This window comes from Clupea harengus, chromosome 25 (assembly GCF_900700415.2).
Source record: "Clupea harengus chromosome 25, Ch_v2.0.2, whole genome shotgun sequence".
Taxonomy (NCBI): domain Eukaryota; kingdom Metazoa; phylum Chordata; class Actinopteri; order Clupeiformes; family Clupeidae; genus Clupea; species Clupea harengus.
Window position 1 is genome coordinate 14,824,615 of NC_045176.1, and position 10,117 is coordinate 14,834,731.

Genomic DNA, 10,117 nt, shown 5'->3' on the forward strand with positions numbered 1-10,117 from the left:
GAGCGAAAAATGCCATATAATAAACAACTTACTAACCTAGACCATTCAGCTTTGGCGTATCAGTTTGAAAATAATAGTTTCAGTTTGAAAATATTAGTTTGATATTTCCCGGCTTGAACTCACTCTCGGTTAGTAAGTTCTTAGTATTTTTCCTCTTGTCTGGAAAAGCATTCAATTTTACAATTGTTTCATTTCTTGCACTGATTTGCCAGTACGGATAGTAACTGTTACATTTGTCAAAGTCTTTTATGTGCATAAATATGTCGATATGATGTCCTTTCCTTTGAATCTGTAGTATGTGGAATGTTATTGTTTTGACAGTTTATGGGAAATCCATTTGCAATGTCACAAAGAATTGTTAATTCTAAAAAAGCATTTAAAAGAATCCAATCACACGTAACATTTGTATATGGCACACACTATGTTTTTTTTATTTATTTCATTACTTACAAGATACTACATGTAATACAGAAATGATCCAATGTAATGTGATTTTGTCTTTTTATTTCAATAATCAATCAGATTTCTGTAATGAAATAGAGCAGTAAACACATAATGACACTAACCAAACACTGCCATTTGCTCCTGGGTTTTTGTACAGGCTTGTTGTGTTTCCTGTCACTGTGGGCTGCAGAGCGCAGTAGTACACAGCAGAGTCTGAGATCTTTGCAGAGGAGATCTTCAAAGAAACTTGTTTTCTGTCCGAGTTCACCATGGCATTGAGCCGTAGATTTTGAGAGTCAGCACGATCGACACGAACGAAGACTAAAAGCACATACTCTGGTCTAGATCCGGGGTACTGGAGATACCACTGCAAACTCTGAATGTTTATGCCATCATATTTGCACGAGAGGGTGACATTTTCTCCATCTAAAGCATTCATTTCAGTCATCATTGCTGTTATTGTCTGTTCAGAACTTTCCCCTGCCAGAATAAATAAACAGTCTTCATAGTCCCATAAACCTTGGTGCCCTATGGAGTTAAAGCAGTACATTGCTAATCACTGTGATAAGTGATAAGATAAGATGCAGTATACAAAAAAGGTTTTGCACAGTATGTTATTAGTATTATATATTGTTAACCACTACATTTCCATACAATATGAATACAGTCGTGTTACTCACCTATCAGAGATACTAAGAGAAGCACACAGAAGAGCAGCATCCTGGTTGACTGCTGGGGAGCAAATAGCAGAGGGGAGATCACTTCCTCAAGTTTACACTGCAACCTTCACCAATAGGCCTGACTGTGTTATGACACAAACACACAATGAATAACCAGTGGCTTTGCTCTGTTCACTTGTGAACCATTGTTGATTTTCTGACACACTCTGTGACTGTGAAACAGGTTGTTGTGTAACAGTGTGGATTGCGCTGTTATACCATGTGAGACTCCCTCAGGCAGACTGCATGAGAAGAGAGGAGACTTGTCAGGGAGGGACTGACCCAGGGTCAGATGGGGCCCTGACCTGTCACAGATCACACCATCCATTCCAGGGTCATCATCTGCCCTCAGGTTCACCCTGTCACTGTGAGTCTGCCCTCACCTCAAACCTGTGGAGGGCAGCAAAGGACCCACCCTGACTGTTTCTTGTGTCACTGATAACTGCCATCAGAGTTTGGAAACTTGATTGTGTGTTTTGAATGTACCTATGTGGTATAACTGTATTTCCAAGACCACTGTTTTTTATTCTATTCACACATGAAAGGGAACTCCTTTATTTCTCTCCTCTCACCACATTTGAACCTGTAAGGTGGTGGAGTATTGTACAATATGCAGCACTGAAGATTACCACATGAGGGCACAAAAGGGTCTGATGTTTTGGAGAGACAGGAAGCATCAAAGACAGTAACACAATGCAGTTTCACACCCTTGGTTGTTAAGAGAAGCTGTTTAGGGCTGATGTTTTCTGCATCATGATATCTCCTCTTCCACCCTCAAGCAGCATATTCTCCACAAACATATAGCTCCATATATTTATAGAAATCAAAGATGCCCTGAGGATACTGAAGAATTGGTACTTGAGTTCCATCATTTCCCTCTCTTAACTCATCTTTTGTTTGCTGATCAATGATGACCAAATTAGGAAAACAGCTTCACAACATGAGAGCCTAAATACATCACTTATTCAGCTGTGCTGCTACTTTAAAGATCTTTCCCCACACTAGTTTTCCTGTCAAGGTTTTTGTATGGCAGACTGTGGTTTTGTGTCACTGTGGGCGTCAGAGCACAGTAGTACATTTACATTACATTTAGTCATTTAGCAGACGCTTTTATCCAAAGCGACTTACAAGGATGTATACACATTTTTTTTTACATTTACACTGATGGCACACTGCATCAGGAGCAATTAGGGGTTCAGTGTCTTGCTCAAGGACACTTCGACAGGGAATCGAACTAGCAACCTTCTGATTACTAAACGACTTCTCTACCCCCTGTACCACTGTCGCCCCAGTACAGTGCAGAGTCAGAGACTTGAACAGAGGAGATCTCCAGAAAGACTTGAGTTTTCTCCTTGTTGATCTTCCCAGTTAACCGAGGATCTGTGTCTGATATCTGATCTGAACTGTACACACTCACAAGATGCTTTGGAACTGATCTGGGATATTGGTGATACCACTGTAGATTGAGGGCTGTTGTAGAGTAGTTACAGGACAATGTAACTCTGGATCCTTCCTCAGCATACACCTCAGGGCTGTGTGGTGAGATGACATTCTCAGAACTGACACCTGCAAACAAAGTGAAATAAGTGAATGAATAAGATATGCCTCTTGAGATACTGAAACAACGTGCTGTGTTATCAGTTCATTATTAACATAGATTTGACAATTGTGCAATATGACAATAGCATTAATCTGAAAGTTTTGATATTTACCAAGAGCAGCGGCAAAGACTGCAGAAAACAAGAGTATCATTTTACAGGAAATAATAAAATCACCACAGAGAACAGGTTTAATGAACTTGAGTGAAATGAAATGAAAATGAAAAGAACACAGTGTCATGAATCATCATAAGCTCCTCCTTCTGCCCTGAAGGGAGTGGCTAAGATATAGCTCTGAAGTGCGTAATATCAAAAAAGATGTTTTCTCTCTCTAAATTAGAAAGTCATTCTCAACTTGGAAAAGTACATGTGCATTAAAAATAAACCACCAAAAAGTTTTTTTTTTTTACTTTTTCCATTAGCCATTACTTTTTCCATTTCCCAAAGCATATTAATTTAAGGCCAGTCCACATGCATAATGTGATTATCAAACATAGTCATGCAAAATACCCACCGCTGTGCAAATGTCTGAAATACTCGATCACATCAGCTAAACAAAGATAAACTGTGTCACTGTTATTGGTCAAGTCAGCCATTTTCTCTAACAGTCACCATAGCTTTTAGCCTTTTCTGTTTGTAGATTATGCCTCCTGTACTAGGAATTACTGCTCTTAATACACAACCTCATGCCTTGACATGATCAGCTCGTCTTATTTAGTTAGATGTACTTTGTAGTTTCACTGCCAGACCTACTTTCATAGAACTAATACATTTTAAGAGTGCCACACACTCTTGTTCTTGAAGCCTCGTTTGGATACTGCCTATACCAGTAAAGATAAATATAGTCACTGCTTGTTTCATATGAACACTGCAAATTTCCAGAGTTTCCTTCCACACTTTCTATGTAGGAATTGGCAGGACTAAGTTGATCGGCCACAATATCTGTGAAGAATTGAAGAAAGGTTTATGCAGACATGAAACTGTTATCCCTGATATAGTATAGAGTGTAGTATACGGTATATTAAACTACCATCCAGTGCTTTTCATTATTCACATATTTTCTGCGGTCTCCAGATGTTGTTGTTCAATTTCTCTCTCCATCTCTTCCGGGTTTGTGTTTGTCTCAATCAGTCCTTCTGTCTCCATCCTCTTTCCCTCTGCTCTGTCCTGCCTGATGTCTACATTTCCTATCTCAATTCCATTGTTTTCTTCATTCATGTCATCTATTTCTCCCTGACACCATGTCTTCTTTCCCCCTATCACTGCCTTCATCGCCTTCTCTTTCTCCAGCAGTCTGATCTCCTCTCTTAGTTTCTCCCTGTAACTCACTACCTCCCCTTTGTTTCTTCTTTTCCATCTCTCTTTTCCTCTCTTTCTTCCTCCACCACTCTTGCTCCTCTCCCTGATCCTGATTGGTGCTCTCCTCCTCACAGTCTGAAGGGGTCATGTGTTTTCTCTCCTGTCTTCTTCCTCTTCTCAGCTCTCTGCCTGAGTGGCTCCTACTGGTGGTCTGCCAGCTGATCTGCTCCCCACGGGTCTTGGCCAAATCAAGCTGCATGGACAATTTGTTTTAAATTACAGGCTGAAAGCCAGAATTTGGCTGAACATCAGTGTTTCACATTTCATGATTTCATAAATAACGAGCGTTAAAGATTTATATTCACACATTTAGACCTGAAGAAAGGAAAATTAATCTATCCAATGCTACATTATGATTATACCATGCAATTAAGGGAACTTATTTTTTATTGTTTCACTACACTTCAAAAGTAGCTGTAAATATTTATTGAAGGAAATGTCTTTTTCTTTACCTTCCTCATTCTCTTGATCCCAATCCTGCCATCTAGTGGATCCATCAGCAGTAGATGGTAAAACTTTACGGGCTGGGAAGTTTCCCTGAGGATCCACTGCCTCTCCAGCTGCTGGGCGTGGTTCAGCACCATGGTCTTACGATGCTGGAGTCTCCTCTCCATCTCTCTGAACCGCTCATGGACCAGGCCGTCCAGGTAGCGCTGCCACTCCTGTTGCATGAAGAGGGCCATAGCTCTCTGGGAGGGAGATAGATGTTGGTAGCCCAAACAGCAAAATAGTTTAAACTAGTCAGATTAGTTCTACATACTTGATCATGGTTGAGATCATGTCATGTACATATTTGTAGTATGTTCTAGTATGATGTTCTAATACTTTCTATTAATAATTGCAGTGACTGTTTTCCCTCTCTTGTGAAATATTGATGTTCTCCTACTTATCATGACTATAACAGAATGTTGTGCATGTCACTTTGTCACGATTCTAACCCTTTTGTGATGTCATGCTTGGTCTTTACATCATAAATGCAAATATTCTGAATACTGCAGGATGCAATGTGTTACCATAATGAACTCTCATTCACTGTTTCATAAAATAGTATATTTCACTCAAATTAAAAGTAAGATTGTGAGTTTGTATGGCTGTTTAATGATATTGCATTTGTCTTGTTACACAACAGTTTCATTTTCAGTCAGAATCTCATGAAGTTTAGTAGTTTAGTAAGGAAACTAGTGTTCAGTGGTATATGGGCCAATGGTTTTTGTACCAGAGCTGAACATGCTGCCATCACTGTGGGCCTCAGAGCACAGTAGTACACAGCAGAGTCAGATATCTGCAGGTCCTGGATTGATAGAGGAACAGTTTTTGTGCTGGTGTCGAGACTTGCATTGAATCTTTCTTGAAATACACTCTCAGTTGATCCTCCTCCAGAGGTAAGCTTGTTGAGTATAAGTTTAGGGGCTACTTTTAACTTTTGTTGGTACCAGAATAAATATGGATACGTATCATCAGTAATGTATTTGCAGTGGAGTGTAACATATCCTCCTTCTGCAGCAGCCATTTCATCTGGTTGTTCAAGTCTGTCCTCAGCTCTGCATTCTACAAAAGACAAAGTCGTTACACAATGAGAAAGTCACCGAGTTCCTGTCAAAGAACAATCTCCTCGATCCGAACCAGTCTGGATTCAAAAGCGGTCACTCCACCGAAACAGCCCTGTTGTCTGTAATGGAGGCCTTAAAAACAGCTAGAGCAGCAGCTCAATCCTCGGCTCTCGTCCTGCTTGACTTATCAGCTGCGTTTGATACAGTCAACCACCGCATCCTTCTGTCCATACTGTCAAGTATGGGCATTTCTGGCAATGCGCACTCCCGGTTTGAATCCTACCTCACTGGGCGCTCGTTCAACGTGTCATGGCAAGGTCAGCTGTCTGTACCTCACCGCCTCACCACTGGGGTGCCCCAAGGCTCGGTGATGGGACCGCTTCTCTTTGCCATTTACACCACCTCGTTGGGCCCTATCATCCGCTCGCATGGTTTTTCCTACCACTGTTATGCCGATGATACTCAACTGTTTCTGTCTTTCCCTCCTGAGGACACCACGGTCTCGGCGCGGATTTCGGACTGTCTCGCTGATATATCCACATGGATGAAAAATCACCACCTTCAGCTGAACCTGGCCAAAACGGAACTGATGGTCTTCCCAGCCAAACAGGTCATCCACCACAACATCAACGTCACCCCGCTACTCATCGAGCTCCACTGGCTGCCAGTAGCTGCTCGCATTAAGTTCAAGTCACTTATGCTTGCCTACAGAGTGCTTACTGGTTCTGCTCCCACCTACCTAAATGCTCTTGTAAGGGCAAATGTTACACCCAGGACGCTGCGCTCGTCTAGTGAGCGTCGTTTGGCACTGCCGTCCGTGCAAGCACGGCAATCCAGACTATTTTCATTGGTAGTTCCACGTTGGTGGAACGAACTGCCTAGTACTACCAGAGCAGGGGCGTCCCTCTCTACCTTCAAGAAGCTTTTGAAGACCCAACTCTTCAGAGAGCACCTCCCCTCCTAACTGGCACCTGACTAGCGCTTAACTTGCACTTCAGCAGTTACATTCCTGCACTTCTTTTTCCTCTTTTCTAGGTTGTTGTTTTTCTAATTCTCATGTAAAGTAGTATTTATTGTTACACCATGCTTTTTTTATTGCTCTTAGCTTGACTGTTCTCTCCCTTGTACGTCGCTTTGGACAAAAGCGTCTGCTAAATGACTAAATGTAAATGTAAATGTGAGAAGAGTGGAGGAGTAAAACACTAAAACAGTAATGTGGTAAATGAACAGAAGTATACTTACCCAAATAACAAACAACCAGAAGGAAAAAAACAATGAAGGTCATAGTGTCAGAGAATACTGTACTCGTCACAGTGTTCAGATGAGCTCCAGACCAGAGTCCTGCTGGGTTTACTGCGGTTGTTTCTGTTGTGTTCTGTGCTAAATACAAAGACAAGAAATGGGAACAGATGCAAAAAGGGCATCTGAAATCTCTATGATGAAAGTGTAAATGTCACCACCTGGTGGTGAATTAGAAACAATGGCAGTCACACATTTGAATGCTTTAGTTTTGTAAGCTAGCCTGGGAACCAGACGAATTTAGCCCCGCCCACAAAATTTGAGGTTGGGAAGTTCGGTCTGGTATTGCTCCGTTGGGGAGAAACGGAAAATAGAAAATTGTTCGGACCAATCAAATTGTCAGGGCGTGCTTTATACGACGATGGACAGGTGATCAACAGTAACGTAATCAATCACGTCACCAAAGAGCGCTTGGTTTGAATTCGTTTTCAACAAACATGGCTGCCCCTGGAGAGCTGAGATGTGAATTTTCGAGTCTGTTTTAGAAGACAGCGCATTCATTTTAAAAGAGGAATAGAGAAACGCGATCAAGGCATTTGTCGATCGAAAAGATGTTTTTGCCGTCCTTCCTACGGGATTCGGTAAAAGTTTAATTTATCAGCTGGCCCTGGTCACATACTACGTTGCTCTGATTGGTTATGGGTCTATCCAATTGAGCGAAGAGACATTTTTCTTCCTGGTTCGGTTGAAACACGCCCCATAATCACAGCCCAATGGAGCAGTATCAGACTCATATTCTGACTAGAATTATGAGTATGACAACGTCAGGCTACTTGTAAGCCTTCACCAGTACATAATTAAACATAATTTTATGTACGTACCTTTATGCTTTGGATAATGATATCAGAATTCACTTTAATATCATTGTGGAAAAGTATTGAAAATGCAGTCTATACCTTAGTAACACGTACACTTTCTAAACTGATAAAACAACAAGAGCTGAACTGCTTGAAGCTACAGCAAGAAGAAAAAATAGAAAAACATTAAATCTGAGGTGCATGAGTGTGCAGCTGTCACTGTGGGCCTCAGAGCACAGTAGTACACAGCAGAGTCAGACACTTGCAGATTCTGGATGGTCAGAGGAACTGAGCTGGAGTGCCATTTTCCCCAATTCCATAATTATCTCTTTTAAGTATAAATTTGGGGAAGTCCTTTGGTTTTTGTATATACCAGAAAAGGTATTGTGTTGATGAAGTTGTTTTGTATCCACAGTTGAGAGTCACCGTTCCTCCCTCAATGTGAACCATCTCCCCTTCTGGCTGTTCCACAGCGTCCTGCCCTCTGCATCCTAAAAGAAACACCACTGGAGTTTTTATCATGCACTGAAAACATTTCAATATATCTTAATAGAGAAAAACAATATTAGCACTAGTTTATGCCTTACCAACTATGCAAAAGGCAAGTATAAAAACTTTTGAACACAAAACATTATGTTTTTTCTAAGCCTTTGTGCTATCCAGTAGACTGTCAATACAAAACTGAGGAAACATTCTTTCCTTAGTCTTTTCTCTCACAGGCAGTCACATGTTCGACTCCGCCCATCCTACTTGGAAACATATCAGATCCAGATGAGTGAGTGTAGTATCAGGCTTATGAGCTTCAAAGTGGCACGGTAAAAACAATTTGTCTTCTACTCAAAAGATAAGAAAATAGATTCCGTCAAATTTGAATTGAAATAAATTCCTGGACCATGAAATCCTCCAAGAAACTCAAACATTCAAACTGAATGATGAAGTAAGATAAAACGTACTGTAGTAAAATAGTCAGTCACAGACTAGGCCTGTATTGCCACCATGTGGTCAATTGTTTACATTGCAGAGACAAACAATTCATTTGTCCTCAAATTCAGTCAGAGCAGTAAGTAGGTAAGTGCTCTTTATCCATCCATCTCTATCTATAAGTGATCCTCTATCCATTCTAAGTGTGTTAAGTGCCCCAAAAGAGGAAATTCAAAAGAGAATGTGCTTATAGAGAGCAGTTGTGTTAGTTATCACAAGCTCATCAGACACAACAGAGACATAACACTTCATGGACAAAAGGGTTTATTACATCATTCCTCAAGTCATATGGATAGAAATGAACCCAGCTGATATTGTCTTCAGGGCTAAATATTTATATAAAAATGTAAGTGAATTTGGCAGTGAATGCCAGTAGGTGTAGATTTATTGTGTTGTACAGGCATGTTTTTCCCTCAGTGCAGTCAGGTTTTTGTATGGCAGACTGTGGTTTTGTGTCACTGTGGGCGTCAGAGCACAGTAGTACAGTGCAGAGTCAGAGACTTGAACAGAGGAGATCTGCAGAGACAATCGAGTTTTCTCTTCATTCACCCTCACAGACATTCGGTGATCTACATCTGATCTCAGATCATCTCCTGCAGTGTTGGCAGTGAGCACCAGAAACTCTGGAGCTGATCTGGGATACTGGCGATACCACAGTAGAGTAAATGCTGAAACGGTGTAGTCACACGACAGCATCACATTTTCTCCTTTCAATGCCTTCTCTTCTGATTTATTTGGTTTAATGTCATCTGCAAAATGACCACCTGTGGATGAAATTCATTTCAATGTGTATTTGTCTGAGAGTAATACCTCTCACACAATAATTGATCCACTTCAACATCACTATAAAGGTCTAACTCAACAGCTGTGGTGCATATATAGATCTCAAACTTGGAAACGTTTATGATTTCCACTCACCTATAAGAGAAGCCAGAAGCAGAAAAAAGCTGAGAGCCATCATGACAGATGATGTTTGACATCAACCCTGAGCACTCACACCTCCTCAGTTCAGCCTCTGTGTCTCTGGATCACAACACACTTCCTCAGACACACTCTTCACCCAGCCCCTCCTCTGGAGTAATGTCACATGATGCTATCATGAGTGAAAGACATTCTTAATGTTCCACAGTGGTTCATGATGGAAATGAAAGCAAGCGTTTAAGGTTTTCATATCATCATGACTTCAGATGAGTTGGTCACTCAATTCACTTCCTTTGGTGTGAAATGACACACTGATTGTACGAGTTCTGAGTGTGTGGCTGTGACCGTGGGCTTCTGAATCAGACCCTTGCACCTTCTGGATGGTCAAAGAAACAGTTTTTGTGTTTGTTTCTCTAGAAAAACTTGAGTTTCCTCTTTCTTTAGTTTCA

At 41.0% G+C, this 10,117-nt stretch overlaps 1 pseudogene and 1 gene segment (V, D, J or C); both read right to left on the bottom strand.

The window, feature by feature from the left end:
- Positions 1-295: 295 nt before the first annotated feature.
- On the bottom strand, positions 296-1,237 carry LOC116219643. The segment is given in 2 exon segments: positions 296-924; positions 1,125-1,237. Coding segments are annotated over 2 exon segments (450 nt in total).
- A 4,024-nt stretch (positions 1,238-5,261) lies between these two features.
- On the bottom strand, positions 5,262-8,517 carry LOC116219590 (annotated as a pseudogene).
- Positions 8,518-10,117: the final 1,600 nt, after the last annotated feature.